The 17200-nt window shown below is 31.1% G+C and overlaps 1 protein-coding gene across 13 annotated transcripts in view; it reads right to left on the bottom strand.

The window, feature by feature from the left end:
* Positions 1–667: 667 nt before the first annotated feature.
* LOC119085744 (homeobox protein abdominal-A homolog) overlaps positions 668–17200 on the bottom strand; it is a 45619-nt gene continuing 29086 nt past the window's right edge. For 11 of the 13 annotated variants that reach the window (XM_037196213.1, XM_037196221.1, XM_037196222.1 and 8 more), the window contains 3 exons: positions 7750–7973; positions 6374–6575; positions 668–1666 (listed from right to left, as the gene is read on the bottom strand). In XM_037196213.1, coding sequence (XP_037052108.1) covers positions 1542–1666; positions 6374–6575; positions 7750–7973 — 551 coding nt within the window. In that variant the 3' untranslated portion in view covers positions 668–1541. Of the gene's footprint in view, positions 1667–6323; positions 6576–7749; positions 7974–17200 lie in introns of all 13 variants that reach the window. The other 2 variants (XM_037196226.1, XM_037196219.1) reach the window with 2 other exon arrangements.

Below are 17200 nucleotides of genomic sequence, written 5' to 3'. Positions count from 1 at the left end.
TCTTTGTTTCTCTTTTCAAAATTTTAAAGTTTCTTTTTTGTAAAATCGAAAACTGAACACTAAATAAATTTTAAATATAAAAAAAATTCATAAATATAACATTAAAGAAAAAATAAAGACAAAAAACAGTTTTTTAAATTTATTTTTTTCCGTTTTTCTATCTAAAATCAAGAAAAGAAAACATGAACGGCTAAACACAAACTATTGGTAAATTTCGATCAAACAAAAACCAAATTATAAAACTTTTTTGTCGTCAATTAAAATTTTTCTTTTTTTCATTTTTAATGTTTTGTTTGGAAACATTTTACGTAAAAATAATGTGAAAAAATAATTTTTTCTTTAACGTTTTTAAATAAAACGAATGTTTAACGAAACAATGTAAAAAAAATAATTTAAATAAAAAAATAATAATTAAACGGAACCACTGGGACGTACGTAACGGTAAAAAAAATTTTTAAAAAGAAAAGAAAATCTAATTAGAAAAGATTTCTTTTTGAACATTGTTAATGTCACATAATTATTATAAAATATCATTTAAAAAAACCGTCTGTTGTAGTAGTACTTGTGTGTATATATTACGCAACATATTTTTAGTTTTTTTTATTTATTTAATTAATTTTTTTTCATTTTTATAATTTTAGTTTCCATTACATTACAATTCTATAAATTTTTTTTCATTTTTGTTAAGAATTTTAAATGGAAACAATTCAGTACGATTTTTCTTTCTTTACTTTGTTTTACTTTTAATTTTTTTAATTTTATAATTTAATTTAGTGTTAAAAGCTATAACCTTACATTCTAGTACGTATATAATTGTGTTTATCATTTAACTTGCTGCTTAGTATTTCTTTTACTTCTTCATCTTCCATTTGTTTTTCTTTAATTTTATTTCTTTTTATTCCATTCAAATTATTTATTGCCTTTTATATTTAATTAATTTCAATTATTATTTAAATACATCTATTCTCGGAAAATACTTGATTTTATTTAATGGAGGGAAGTGTGAAATGGTTGCTGAAAATTATATTTCCAAATATTGTTTCATTATTTTACGTCATTATGTTTCATTTTTATCAATATTGTACATTTAATCATTTTTTTCGGCTTTAGTTTTTAAATTTATTTCATTTTTAGTTTTATAGATTAGATTTTACTTCTGCTGTAGTTTTTTTTAAATAAATTTATTCTGCTGACTTAATTCTCTCAATCAATTTGAATCTTAATAAGACTTTCTGTCTTCTTCATACCAAATGTCCACAATAGAAAATGCATTTAATATTCTTTACCAGTAATAAATACGGAAATACGTTCAATTTTATATATCTATTCGTATTCATCAACATGTTCATTCCATTCAAATAAGGAAAAAAAAGTAAAAATATCAGTCGACTGACTCGTAATTAATACTTTTTTGTTGGTTTTTTTTCTTCTTCTTCTATTTTTGTTTATATTTTATAATTTGTAGTACGTACATCGATTTTTTTTTTCTCATATGAAGAAATTTATTTAAAAAAAAAAATAAAACAAAAAATTTAATGAAATTATTTAATTGGGTTAATATTGTAATTAAGTGGACCCTCATCATACATTTGATGTCGATGATCTCTGGGTGGAGTTTCCGGCGAAGAACTCCGGATAGAATAGTTTAAAAGCCTTCCCGGCATTTCTATAGGGATAATAGAAAAATAAATAAGTTAAATTTGAATTAAAAAAGTTTTTGTTTTGTTGTTGTTGTGTAAATTTAAAAATTTTAAAATTAAAAACAAACGAATTTCACTTTTCTCAAATTAAAGCTACAAATTTGTCGCGCTCGTTTAAGTACAAGTTTCTAATTCTACGAATACATTCAACTGACTTTTGATTTCATTAAATTTAAATAAATAATGAAAATAAAGCAGGAGCTACAGGCTCGTTACCGTAATTGACTGAGAAAATTTTTCTAATTTTCTAATTTCTAATTTTTTAGGTGTTTGATTCACACCAGAAAATTCAAGTGAATTTCAGACAAACTCAATTAGAATAATCGGAGCAATGAGCTTAAAAATTATTGTAAAAACTACAATGTCTCAACGATAGAGTATTTGATATCTTCAATGAGTAAAGATTGATTTCAAACAGACTAATCTGGTCGAACTTATGAGCTTACTTGTGAGAGGATGTCTAATTTTCTAATCATCGTCTCTACCTATTCTCCAAACTGTATTTCCGTTCAATTTGCAACGTTTTTAAAATACGACTTCGATCTATCGAAAAGTGAATTGGAATCATAGCATCAATCTGAACATTGGTTTTAACAGATGATGGTCATTTTTTTTTGGAAGTCATATTAGACGTATAACGACTGAACGTTTGAATTGGTTGGATTTTATCCCAGAAATTTCTATTTCCTCGATGCACTTCTGAGAAAAGGAAAGAAACGAAAATCTTTAACATTCACTGAACAAAATATTACGAAAGCCTTCAAATTTCAAAAAAAAACTCACATCTATCCTAATATCTACCGCTTCGTTCCATCGCATCTAGCATACCGATATAATCGAATTCACGACACACATACTTCATTAACTCGACTGTATATCAAAATAAGATCAATCCTTACTTTCTACGCCCATAACATTTTACAATAGAATTGAGATGTAAATCTATTACTTCTTTGTTTACAACTTTGCCTAGTGGTTAATTCAATTTCTACTACTTCATCTGTTTGAACTTTCGACAATACTGTACAGGAATCAGACAACAACGCTTATTTTTGTCATGGGGGTCGAAAACAGGTGACCAGCCGTTTCTCAGTGTTCAGCTTTTGTTCTATTATTGATATTTCAGAAAGAAAATAAACAAAAAATTGAGATAAACCCTCTAAAATGATCTTAGGCTCAGTCTCATTGTCTCATATTTTGATAAAATGTTTCGTCTTTTAGAACATTAGAACTTACGGTATGATGGGTTGTGATGCTTGATAAACTTATTTCAAAATATTTGTCAAAATCATAGTGATATAAAATGGCACAAAAGATTGATTGATTATTTAAACTATTTTAACTACTTATCCAACTATTGTCATCGATTATAGCGAAAAATATTTTGTCGAATGAAACGAGCAGAGATTCTTTGCAATATAACAAATTAAAATTGTACGTGAAATTTAATGGAAACCTGTCGATCGTACGGAATTTTAGTACAATTAACTGATTGAATTACATCACTGGTGTAATCTGTATAATAGCTTTCAGACATTGACACCGCTAGTGGTAAGAAGATGGCCCTGATGCATATAATCACCCGACCAAACGACGATTCCAATAAGAGAAACCATTCATTCTTATTAGTTAATGGAAATTTCACTTTTCACTTTGGAAAGGAAATCGTATAATTGACTCAACTTGCTAAAAATATTTTCCATGTAACCCGTCGTCGTTTGCTTCACAATTATTTTTTTTTCCTTTCTACTTTTCGTTTTGTATAGATAAGAGCCGTCACCATAAACCATTTGAAACAGGATTGGAAATGTCTGGCTAAATTATACAAAGTACATTGACATAATAAATATGGTGTGTGTAAAGTATGTTTCTTTGATTTATTTGTTATGGAAAAAACAAAAACAAAACAAAAAATGAAGAGAGAAAGAAATGCATTTCGTGTGTTCATATAAATATGATTTTTAAATATAGTCTGAGCACGTATCACGAAAGTGTGTAGTTATATCATATGTTGTTGATGTTATATAGCATATAATACACCCGAAGAAAAGTTATAATATGCAAATGACAGGGGCCTGCTATATAATTTGGATAGATGTCACAATTGACTCCATGTGTGGCATGAGATTCGTTTTTTCTCTGCTTTTCGTAAATTATAAATGCGATATGTATACAGCGATATATATATGCGTGGATGGTATACGGTGATAAGGAATTCCTATATATTTCAGATTGTTGAGTTTTTACCCTCATATTTATGTGACATTATCTTATTTAAATTTCTACACGACAATTTCGGTGGAAGTAGAATGTGTTGTGTGTTTCTTTTTTTGTTTATTTTGGTAATATTAATGGATATGGCGAAAAAAAAAATTCAATCTTTGTCTAGTACAAACAAAACATTAGGTGGGTTAGGTGTTGCCTCACCCAGCTGAATTAAAAAAAAAGTGGAAAACAAAAACCACCATTCATATTTGACACGGTTCGTTTGAACCAACCACAATATTTCCGTACTGAATTGTAGTAAGGAAATTTAATTTTTAGAGTCTCTTTTTTCGGTTGTATGTTCAGAGGGTTTAAGGGTTTTTCTCTTTTTTTGGAAGGAAGAGAAATTGCGTTCAATGTCTATGAAATATTCACGTTTCGACATTTCTTTTTCCGATGTGGAAAGTAAAACTAGGGTGCAAATGGTGGAATTTGATTGTATTCACACACCTACCCTTTCCGAATTCCATCTGTAATTCTTTTATGAAAGGAATAAATTCTGGTTTCACACCCAACATTTTTTGTCTGTACCACAAACACAACGAATTACACTTTTTTATCTTGTCTATAGATTTGAAGGGGCTAAGTAAGCACACCAATAAAATTGTTTGATGCTTTCTTTATCTACTGTCTTCTCTAGTGATTACAGGAGTAATTTCTTTGATAGCAATGTCTCTGGATTGTTAACAAACGACAGAAGAAATGTGAACACTCCGCCCTTAATACCCGATAGGACATTACATCCGTTAAACTTTCTTCCAATTCATTAACATAACTGGTTATGTAACACGACCTTATTCAAAATCACCCACTTTTTTATTGAACCACAAAATTGTTTCAACTAAATCGGAGAACTGGTTCCAAATACCATTTTACGTGTGATCACATAGCGATTGTTTCTGCTTATCTAATGCTTTGATCAGACTATAAATCTTAAATTTTTCCTTTCTTCTGACGTTGAAAATGTTTAGATTTAAAAAAAATTTACGACGTTTTAACGTGCAGACCCTGATTGTTGTATGTTGTAGAATGGATATTATCTGAATAAAGGTGAAGAAGATTTCGAAATTCCACGGATATTTCCGCAAGACACATTTTGTCTGTCACAACAGAAAATAAAACCGGATGAAAGAGTTAGTATATCGATAAGCCACTGAAAAATTAACCTTTTGCGGCAGGCTATGAATTGATTATTATACAGCAAAATAATGTTAAAACATGTAAAGTAATAGATTTCTAATCAATCTACTGCGCAATCGCTTAGAACAACAGTTTGCGAACAACTAATATTTGAATGGTATTTAAGACTATGTTCTGGTCAAACAGATTCCAGATTTTTACGGACATCAAACGCAGAAACGTTACAAATTAAGTACAAATTTACTGCTTGGTGATTTAGTCGAATATCAACCAATACATAGACACTGAACACAATACTAGCTCGTGTTCAGTCGATCGAAACATCAAAATCAACTGGTTACACACCAATTTAATTCAGCTGATCATCTTTTCACCGAGTCAGTGGATAATGCGAATTTTGTTACCAGCTTTCTAACTGTTCGTGTGTAACGTGTGGTAGTGATTTAAGTCTATTTCTTTTATAAAACTCATCTGTTCCATGCTTTCATGGTTCCCCGTCTTCGATTAGTGTTTTAATTCCTTTTTCCTATTTAATTGAACATCAAATTTACAGTCAGTGAAAGTCAGTGGAAAACTTTCTCCTTCACCTCTGTGATAAAAGGTTGAAGTTGAAGAGCCCATTTTTCACTTGCATGTGAATGTACATGCGACGACCAAAATATTTATATTTCTATTCGAGGAAATTTGACAGTCCAACCAATAAGTGTTATTAAATTATCAAATTTCCTCGAACTTTAAAAATTCGAAACATTTTAATTTCGGTTCACACTCCAATCAAACATCCCAAAACGCCAAAAATCACAAATCATTTTATATCACGGACAATAATTTATAAGAAAAGAAAGGACAAGAGTTTTCCAAGTTAAAATATATCCAGACCATTTCACACTGTGTTTTTTTCTTCTTCTTATTTTTTTGCATCTTACGAATAATACAGTGCTTTGTTTCTATGTTTACCAATAATTTTAGCAATCGGAATAATTACTATTGCCAAAATTGGAAACAAACAAACAAACCAAAAACAAAATTATAAAGAAAATTGTAACACTGACACACTAATTTTTTTTCTTCTTCATCATAAACTTCACTGGCTTCATCCTCTTCTAATTTTCTTTGTAATTCTTTTTCGTTTTTTTTTCTTTTTAGTTTTAGATTTCTTAAAAATTGTTTTGATAATTTAAATTGTTAGAAAAATTATTTTTAATTAACTTTGCTAACCGTCTTTAAAATGTCCTGATTATGACTTTTATCAAGACCGCCCATCATACCTAAATTGCTAGTGACTCCGAGACTCATGCCAGCTAGACCCATTTTCAGGTCATTTTGAACTACATGATGCAAATGTGTATTACCACCGGTGTTTTGTGGCACAATGGGATGGTCTTGATGTGAATGTTTGTTATTGTGCTGGGCGGACTTCAATGATTCTTGGGCCTTCATTTTTTCTTGTTCTTCTCGATCGCGACGAGCCTAAAAACGGAAATTGTTTGCATGAGTTTGTGTGAAAAAAATGTGTAAAATAAAACGGCGTAACGTGTTGATTGTGTCATTCGCGTCCATCAAATTTCCATTAATTACGATTAACGGATAATAAACGGAATAGTCATCATGTTCGTGTGTTGTAAAGTCTCAAGGTTTCGGCCGGATTTATTCCTTGAAAACGATAGACTGTAATGTCTTCTTGCATCAAAATCAAAATTCCATTTGTTACAGAATCATTTATGCTATCGTGCTCAAAAGCTAAAACAAGTACGGTTACAGTAGAAGTTGAGTAGCAGTGTATGTTCTCATTACAATTAGCAAGAAACCCTAAGATGACCAGCTTTTATTAGTGCATTGCACTAAATGCCATAAATATAAGAAGAGATAGCTTCAACATCTTATCGGGAAAACCATCTATGCACATCCAAAACTGCAGAATGTCGCGACGGTCAAAACAAATATTTTTCTACAAACTGTAAAAATATGGACATTGCCATTGTGACTGTGTGATATACAGACAAAATCAAAAACCAGAAACTTTAATCTCATTAAATTACCATTTAATTATCTCCGAAACTGGTGTCATTTAATTCGGCTTAATATTTCGTTAGAACAGAGATAATACCGTGCCCGACAAATTTTGTTGATTCGACTGAGATGTACGAAATTATTAATGTCAGTCTGTGTCGAGTAGATGGGGCCATATGGCAATAAAATAAATTAATAAAAACTGCACCGAACAGTGACACACTTATCACACTCATTTAACTGTTTAACTGCAGAAACAAAAAAACAACGGCGTGTAAACTCATCGCAGAAACAACAACAACAAAATATTAAATTCAATTACGTTCATCTCGTCGAAATTAAGTTCACTCTTCCGTTGATTCGCAAAATTTCTCCACACAGTCCCGAAAATGTTAAAATCTTACGGAAATCACGTAAATCAGACCCGTGTCATCAGGGACTAATATTGAGAATGTTTCACTGAATTTCATCAAATTTCATCAAATTTCACTAAAAAATTCATCAAATTAAGCCATTTTTTGTGAAATTTGTTGAGATTTAGTGAAATATATCTGTACATTGGGCCCGAGACTGGGCGCTGCACAGATTGGAAAAATTCACCAAAAATTTAATATTTTTTTAAAACTTTATTCACCTGCTCATTAATTTCCTTAACAGCTCTAAGTTCCTTTTTCAATTTCATCCTTCGATTTTGGAACCAAATTTTTATTTGCCTCTCCGTTAAACAGAGAGCGTGGGCGATTTCTATTCTTCGTCGGCGGGTTAAGTAATGATTGAAATGAAATTCTTTTTCTAATTCTAATGTTTGAAAACGTGTGTAGGTTTGCCTGCCTCGCCTTCTCGGACAACCATTTGGACCTGCAATGTAAAAAAAGAAACGAAAATAAAATAACAATCGCACAATGGAATTAGAAAGTATGTTCAATCTTACAAAATTTCTTGATTAACAAAAAATATAGAAAAAGGGTAAAATAATGTTTTATGGCTTCACAAACGTAATGTTGTATGTTATATGGATGGAAAGTTATTTCGAAGGAAATATTTCAGTTTTACGTAAATGTGACGGGTATAAGAATTTTTTTTTTATTTTATTATTTTGTAGAAGTTTTATGACACGCAAATAAATGTTTAAAAAAAAACTGATGTTACGACAGGTAGATATATTTCATTTTCGGTATATTAAATGGATTCATAAATACCAATCGATGGTTTCTTGCCACTGACATTTTCCGTTACTGATAATTTGGCTAGACAAAAAATTATCAATTTTTCAATTCACTGAAATTGTATCGGTGAAAAGGTTTTTTTATAAGTTGCAAACCCGACCGCTCCCTTCCTTTTTATGTGAATTATATAATTCTCAATTTTAATCGATAAAATGTATTCGCCTTAAAGTACTAGATTTAGTTGAGTGCGTCATGTACGCTTAAGTAATTTTATTAGCACTTTCGCACGTAGTACAAATCAGAAGGACGATATGCATTTGACTTACTATAAAAATTGCGTGCGGCTACGAATTCTGTTGTCTACAGCGACAACGCAAATAAGCGATGAGTTCTGGATAACGTAATCCGTATATGGCAAGTTGTATGCGTAGATACATAGATAGAAACATAGATCAATAAGAGTAACAAATTCGCTTATGGTCCATCTTTCTTGAAGTTATTTTGTATCATTTATTGATTCAAAATCGTATAATCTAGCGCTTGAACCTCACGATTGTTCAGATAAATATTTGGTGTCAATTTTTTCACCATGCCATGCTATGTCTACTCTCCTTGCTAATGGTGTTTTTGACATAATTCATAAATGAACTGTGTGATAACGATAAGTGATGAGCTCCGTTACTTATTCTGAGCAAGGTATGTCAGAACTAATTTTGACTTGTAATGGTTCCCGCGAATAGACTCGTTAAGAATCGAACTCTGACATAGCGATAAGGTAACAACAAAGAAAACAATTTCAATTTAACTTTACGATTTTTGCAAATCAAGATTTGTGCTAGTCTAGTTTATTGTTAGGAGTAAGTTTAAGTGAGAAATAGCAAGAAATGTTTCTCTTTCGTGTTTTATAACAAAATTATTAAATCTGTTACTTCATTTGGGTTGTTGATTTCCTAACCTTTGATACGAAATCTATCACTTCACTATTGCTATCATACATTTTGCTATAAAAGAGACCACTTGCCGGAACTTATCGCTTATTCTTGTCGTCTTTGTTGATAGCAGATGACATTTATGAAATTATTTCTGTATAGCACAACAGCATCCATCTTTATAATTAACCAAACCATCATCACGATTTAAAGAAAACTTAAATTCATCTACAATCAGTTTATTGAAACTCAGAAAATTTATTTATAAACACAAGCAATGAAACATAGCTGCTCTCGCCACTAAATTACAAAATGAATTCCGCTCCAATTTCATATTTGGAATTTATTTTTATTAAGTGACTAACTCGATTCAGATGGTATATTTTCTACGACTGAATAGTATATTTGGTTTATATCAAATCGACAACAGAGGAAAAAGTATCAGTAAATTAAACCACTCGGAATATGTATTTATTTGAAAGAGAAAATCAAATCAATTCTCCATGGTTTCATTATAAATATATTTACCAAAGTAGCGCTCATTATTATTGGGCAGATAACCAACCGATTATACATTTCAAGAATACGAACCACTGGTATGATAAATTGTAAGCTAATAAGTAATTAGCCAATATATATGTGCCGCAATAGGATAGATTTAAAGAGTTTACAAACATAAAGCAACTCGTTAGTGAGTAATTATTCGTCTGATTTTACCAAAATAACTTAAATTATAGTTTTGTTGATTGGCTTTACGATACATTTGGAATCATGTGCATCAAGCGCAAGAGACAGCATTTCACTCTGTTTATTTAATTACAAGTTTAATTTGATTCATTAAAGTGAATGCAGATGGAAAGCGACAATGTAATGCGAGTTTTTCGGTGGTACTTTTGGTTCTGTTTAGTGCAATTGTAATAGTCTTCGATGACATCAAATAGACTCTCTTACAGTTAATAAATCCCGTACATAATTCTATGTCGCTAATGATTCTAATTTCGACGTTCCTGTTGAAAAACATATTCGCTGTTTACCACTTGCGTATATCAATTTATTGGTGGCCTCGTGATTGAGTGTTATTAGCAACCAAATAAAATCACTTTCATTTTCAACAGTCACATGCATACCACATATTGATATGACTAAATCAAAGAAATATGTTGATATATTCATAACATTTACACAGGTTGTGTATTAATTGAATTATAATTCAGGTAAATCACTCAAATAATGGGACATTTAGATGACGAAAATAATTTTTCAAGGCAATTCGAAAACTGATTTTCGGCAGATATATACAACAGATTCTCTGATATTTTTTTATTTTGAGACTTACACATATGGTATAAGACCTATGCTATGTTCAAAAATAGTCGTACTATGTCAGAAATAACGAAAACATTTTTGCTGCTCGCTCTCTCTCTGTCGCCTCTATATGTTTTAGATGACTTTTTCTTTCTATGGATATATTATCGCCTGGGGCGATAGTAGACAAAATTATACAACAACAACAAAAACTCTGATAAACTCTGACATGGCGCTACAAGTGTCTAACATTTCCCTATGCCTCTTTCTCGAACAATTGAGTACGAAACATTAACTAAATTAATGAGACGAATAAATAGTTTGTGTATGTACCGCCGCGTCGCTCATGTGATCCGATTCATATACTTTGTTTCCGCTAAATAGATAGATTATTTTCAACGATTGAATGAGGGAGCTACGATTATGAAGTGCGATAGGAATACAAGAGAATCGTCTACGGGGAAGAGATTTTGATTATTAAAGGTTGAAGTGGTGAAATGACTTCTGAAACTCTATTTAAAACTCAATTTAAATTACATCGGAAATTTATTGGGTAAATTCATTTTTAATAAGCAAGCATAACACCCACACGTGACCAATTTAAAAAATTTCAGGAACAATATTTATCGACGGTAGAAAATTAGGGGTTGAACTTTAAATTACCATCAAGCAGAGAGTATCTAAGGTTGCAAAATTTCTTGAAAAATAAATCTGTGCATCTGAATTTAAGATTTGCCCCTCTCGTCACGTTCTGTTATTATTGTCAAGAGACTCTAAACGACTTTCACTCGAATTTTAAATGACAACCAAGGATTTAAGATTTGACATAGCTCTTGAGATACTATCACAAAGGAAATAAGAGGTGATTGGAGGCCGAAACGATTGCTCAATGAGGACTGTGTCTTATGAAAACTTAAATCGATCTCTAAATTTTAACATTCGTCATAGCTATGTCTGTGCCGCTTTTGTTATGCTTCACTCTCTGTGTTTTTATATTTCTCAATTTTTCAAAAACTTTGGATTTATCATCCCTGATTTTTCAATTGCAATTTTTTTATTATTATTATTAGTTCTTTATGATAACATAATGGTTGCCGTAGATATAAGGCCCTGGTACCCATGGTTTTACTTTGTCAGCAAATTCGATATAAAGTTTCCTGCTGAATCAGGTCCGTATCATTTGAATACTAAGTTCATTTACATAACTGCGCGGAAAATCTTTTAATTTTCAGAAATTAAAATAAAGTTCAAATGAATGCAATTTTCTTAATCCCAAGAAGAAAAACCGAAAAAAAAAATCAAATAAACTTCGTTTGGGAACATCTGGATAAAACGTATCATCTGGTAATAATTAAATTTCTCTACAATGACGAGTGGTGGTGGATTTTATTCATCACTTGTTCTTTTATCTCACTTTGTAGCAGTTCAGAGGCTGCTTTTAAGAAAATATTTCTTGGAGTTCTGAGTTCAGGCCTCCCACACTTTAAAAATCCTCATATTTTAGGAGTTTAAAACGATGTATATTTTGAATACTTGTAAGACTATTCGCAGCCGAGCTTAGGAAAAATACACCTTTTCTTATGGGTAAGGTAAAAGCAAAATAAAATGATCGAGTCTGGTTTTAAACAATTGAAATTCAATTGTCAAAAACCAGACTCGATCATTTTATTTTGCTGTCATTTTATTTCATTTTGCCGTAAAAATATATTTTCTTGAAGATAATAGAAAGGGTGCTACGCTAACTACAACTTTCTCGTGCTGGGAAGAATATATTTTTTAACAACCTTGTATGTTTCCCTGTACAAATAGTACAAATGTAAAAAACCACTAATTTCATGATAAGTGCTGAAAACTTGAGAAAAATTAACATCAGTACCAGCTTTGCACCTCTCGATTGCAACTTTATGCTCTTGCAAGTGGCCTTGGAATTGAGCGTTAAAGTTGAATGCTGTACCCTCAAAGCTCAAAGCTCTACAGCTCTCTTTGAGAATTTCTTTATTTCATTCAATTGAAGATAGCCTTTCAAACTATAGACTTATCTACCATTTAAAGAATAAAATTCTGCACAGCACCAATAATACCGGCCATGAGACCTACATATATTTCAGTATAGACCGATTGCATAACAACATCATTTACGCGAGCTAATAAAACTGTTAAGCAAATTGTATCGGCAGTAATAAGTAGGTACTGGTCTAATGGAAGCGTGATTACCTGCCGTCATAATGAAATGTGTTGTACAACATTTTCTCCTATATGACTTATCGCGGGCGCGTAACATGACGTATGGAACCGATTTCGTTTGGCACACTTTCTCGAAAAAAAAGCTTTGCTCATTTATGCGGTTTATGAACGTGTATAGGTATTTTATAATATGCAAATAAAATTAAACAAACAAAAAAATTGTCTTCAATAATAAATGAAATTTACAACAATCTTTTATCTGATTGTTTGTATCCATAATAAAATGTTAAATAAACTAATTTATAAACTAAGCCAATATTAATTCAAAATTCATTGACTTAGATACATACATAAGAACATTACGATCTTTAAATACGTGTTTATTTGAGTTTAGATTTGTTTGCCTGAGTTTTATAGAACATTATGATGATTTTTATTGCACACTTTACGTTTATTATTATAATCATCTGGTTGGTAATTCCATGTTATATAAAAAAAAATGGTGAATAGATGGCATGAGGAGTAGACTCTCTTTTCACGGTTTCATTGATAAAAACGAGTGCGAAAAAATTATTAGTGTTTATAAACACATCATAAATTTGCTATTAAAAAATAGAATGAAAAAAACAAACAAATGCGAAAGAGAAGAATGGAAAGAAACGCACATATATATAATCTAGCCATATTACTACTAATATTATACACATACACCAGAGAGAGGTTCTTTTGTTCGGCGGAGTTCATAAAGCATAAAAATAATATGCTGCGTTATTAACTGTAGTTCGTATATTTATTGCACCATTAGAAATGGGAATTATTGTTTTCATTTTACCTTTATGTGAACGGTAAAGGAGGAGTCATATGCTCAGTGCATAGAGAGATAGCAGGGAGAAAACGGGATGGAGGAAACCGGTTTTTCGTTATGCTATGGTTAGTTGCATAGCAACCGCGAAGCCATCATGAAAACTTTGTGTATACAAATTATAGACGCATATATATGGATGTGTATATGGATGTTCGTTTTCGGTTTAGAATGGTATAGTATGCAACGTTCGGTTTTTTTTATGTATATATTCATACAGTCCGTCTGAGCTGACTCAAGCTTAAATATTTTGTAATTGTAAAGAGTGATAAATGATATGGATAATTTTTTTGTTTTATAAACCTTTCTTTTTTTTCGTAATTTATGAGTTTCCTTCGAATTTTTTTTTTGTATTTAGAGATTTATCCCAAACGATGTGTGGGAATGAGTGAATATTTTAATTCGTATTGAATTGAAAGAGGTTTTGTGTTTGTGTTTTTTTATAAGGTTTAATTATAGATAACACAAGAGAATAAAATGAGCGCGGAGACATGTTTTGCATAACGAGTTTTGTGCGAGGTCATTTTTTTTAGTTCTCTTCTTCGTTTTCTTGAAATAATAAGTCTGGAGTAAGATTTATTTATTTGTAGACCAGTTTCGGAACAATTTAAATAAAATTAATAAATTATTCTGTTTGTGGTCGTATAAGTAGGATTGGTATTCCAAAATGAAAAACTTGTATATACTGTGTGATTATGTTTGGAATTGTTTATTAGTGAAAGGTAATAGAGTTTTTGTTTTGTTATGTTAAATTCTCAGATTTGTTGTTGTTTTTGTTGTTGTTGTCGTTTGGTACAACAAAAATGCGGTTGACATTTACAATATTCCATTCATAATTCTGTGACACAAAGACATACTTGGCCGGACCATTAAAATATATGACTGAATTTAACCTTTACATAAAACGTAACTGAGAATATGAAGTGTTAAAGGAAGTTGTATGTAAATACGTGAAGTCGAGCTTGACGTAATAACTTTTAAGTTGAGTATGATAAAATTACAGTTGGACTATCACACGGGGAATTGTAGACCAGTAAATTTAAATGAACGATTGAGGTTGTAATTCGAGATACGTTATCTTTGACAGTCAAAAAAAGTAGAATTTGATTCATTGTTTGAGAAAAAAAAACAATCAGACAACAGATTATGTAATGGGAATTTTTGCCTCCTTTTTGCTCCATTGTTCCATTGATAGAACATGAGTGGATGTCAGAGTTAATTTATTAAGATAGAATTGGAAGTTAAATTGTTTGGTAATGTGACAGAAGAAATAGAAATCACAAAATTCACCGCTAGATCCAATGAAAGTATAGAATAGGTATGATCAAATGTCAGCCCTGAGCTCATAGGTGTTTTGTGAACGCACTCATCATTTCCGAAGTAATTCGACATAAATTATGATTGCGTTCAAGATTAATCGATCGATTGAACATTCCTAGTCTCTAGTTTAATTCAAAGTATATAAACACTGAAGGTACTGTAGACCTTCAGAGAATAGCAAGAAATACGGATGCCGACTTTCGGTTGAATGTCAGATTTATAATATTGCATTTGTGATGTTTGGCGTAATAATGTTGTCACAACTGCATTGCTCAGTATAAAATTTTCTGTGTTGTGTATTGAGATGCAACCTATACTAAGTGAATTTTACTCGATTTTACTTGTGCGTTTTGTCCAACAGTCCAACGGTATGAAAATTATATTCACCCGAAAGTAGGGATCCGCGTGTTTTTCCGGATCTGCGGTACCGTCAGTGTTTATATACTTTGGGTTGATTGGCTAGATTAACGCATTTATTGGTATAAGAATTAGGTTTAAGGTTTGTTCAAGGATATTTTCTTTCACAATAAAGAGTGCCCTTAGAGAAGTGCACATTCTACGGGTTTTGATTTTACAACTTTTCACTGTGAGCAAATACGTTGGGATAACTACTAGTTATTAACTACAAATATTAAAGCAGAATTAACTGAAGAACTGCGAGAATGATGGGAAAACAGTTGCACAATAAACTGAGTACCTTTCGTTATACTTCTATTTCCGTAGCTCTACAGCTAATAAGGCGACAATAATAATCAATTTCAACTTGCAATAAAGAAGTACGGGCCTAATGACTGTTGACATCTGTTACCGGCAACGAAACCAAAAATAAACGAAGAGGTTTATCATTGCCTTTTATAACAAATTGTTAGTGCAAATGTACAATTAAACCTGATGAAGTAAAAGATTTAACATCAATGCGCTCCAATTACTTCGACCGAAAGAAGTAAAAGAGCGTGCTGTTTGCAAAACGCCGAAAAGCGACGACAATATGGCCGTTAAGCAAATATATCGACTTTAATATTATTCCCAACAGTCAATTGTACCATTTTTTTAGCAGCAAACCGAAAGTCGAAAGCTAATAATCCAATCGACTACAATAGTTTTCTTTTTTCTCTATCGGTCTCTAAAATTCTTGTGTGTGGTGGACGTTAACTTTCGGTAGCATTAGCATTATGTGCACATTGAAATATATATACCCCAAATGACAAGGGAAAGTAGAATTGACAATAAATTAGGGACTTATGGGGGATTCGTGGACATAATGTAATGTCACACTTTGTTTTACTTCTTATTCTTAATCCCACAGCAAATTTCTTAATTGATTTTTGTGCCAATAAAAGCAATTTCACAAAACACATAATAGCAGCACAGACAAAATTAATATTATCCTTTATGGAATACGCCTGTAGTACAAAAATAATCCGAAAACGTCTTATATTTCTTAATATCAAAATATATTAAGAAGGGTGATTCTGTTAATAAATTTTGGTGTTAAATGTCAATATTTTTGTTTCGATACATTAATATGGTGCGAGGAGAACTTTTTACAACCCAAAACAAGGGTTATATTTGAACTTTTTCATCCTTTCGAAACATGTTCTGTGTTTCACCCCATCTGATTGGCGAACTAATGCTATTTATGGGCGCATAAAAACGAAAGGGGCTTATATATAAATTATAGAGTTAATTTCTTGCTTGTATAAAACGAATAATTGTAAATTATAAACTTGTTTTCTGGGGGGGCCTAGTTTATAACGCTACAGAATCATATTATATCGTGTAGACACAAAGTTTATGTACATTCGAATACCTATAAACATAACAACAGCAACTCGGCGAGTTCTCATGTTTGTATATATGTATGTATGCATAGTATATATAGTATAGAGGAGATATGTACATTTAAATGGGGTTTGACTTTGTTTTAATTTTAAATGAAAATAATGCAAAACGCCTCGTAGGCAATTTTTGCAATAATCTCTACTGAATTTAGATATAAATTATGTATTTTCAATTAAAACCAAATGTTACATGCATTTTGATGGGTTTTATTCATCCAATTAAATTGCTCGCAGTAACGCGACTGACGAACTCAGATTTACAAAACGAAAACCGTTTTTTTTTTTGTGTAGAGACTTCACGTTTTGTTTTTTGAATTTAAATTTGTTGTGCATTGTTAGACGTAGTGCATCATTCGTTCAATTAAAAAACAAAATTAATTAGAGATGATCAATGTTCGATCGAGTGGAATAAACCATGAACGCGGTTTCACCCTTGTTCAGTTTTTTAATGAGAAACAATTGGAACTGTTTGTAAAGG

Source organism: Bradysia coprophila, chromosome X (assembly GCF_014529535.1).
Source record: "Bradysia coprophila strain Holo2 chromosome X, BU_Bcop_v1, whole genome shotgun sequence".
NCBI classification, from domain to species: Eukaryota; Metazoa; Arthropoda; class Insecta; order Diptera; family Sciaridae; genus Bradysia; species Bradysia coprophila.
This window is presented reverse-complemented; position numbering and strand designations above follow the sequence as displayed.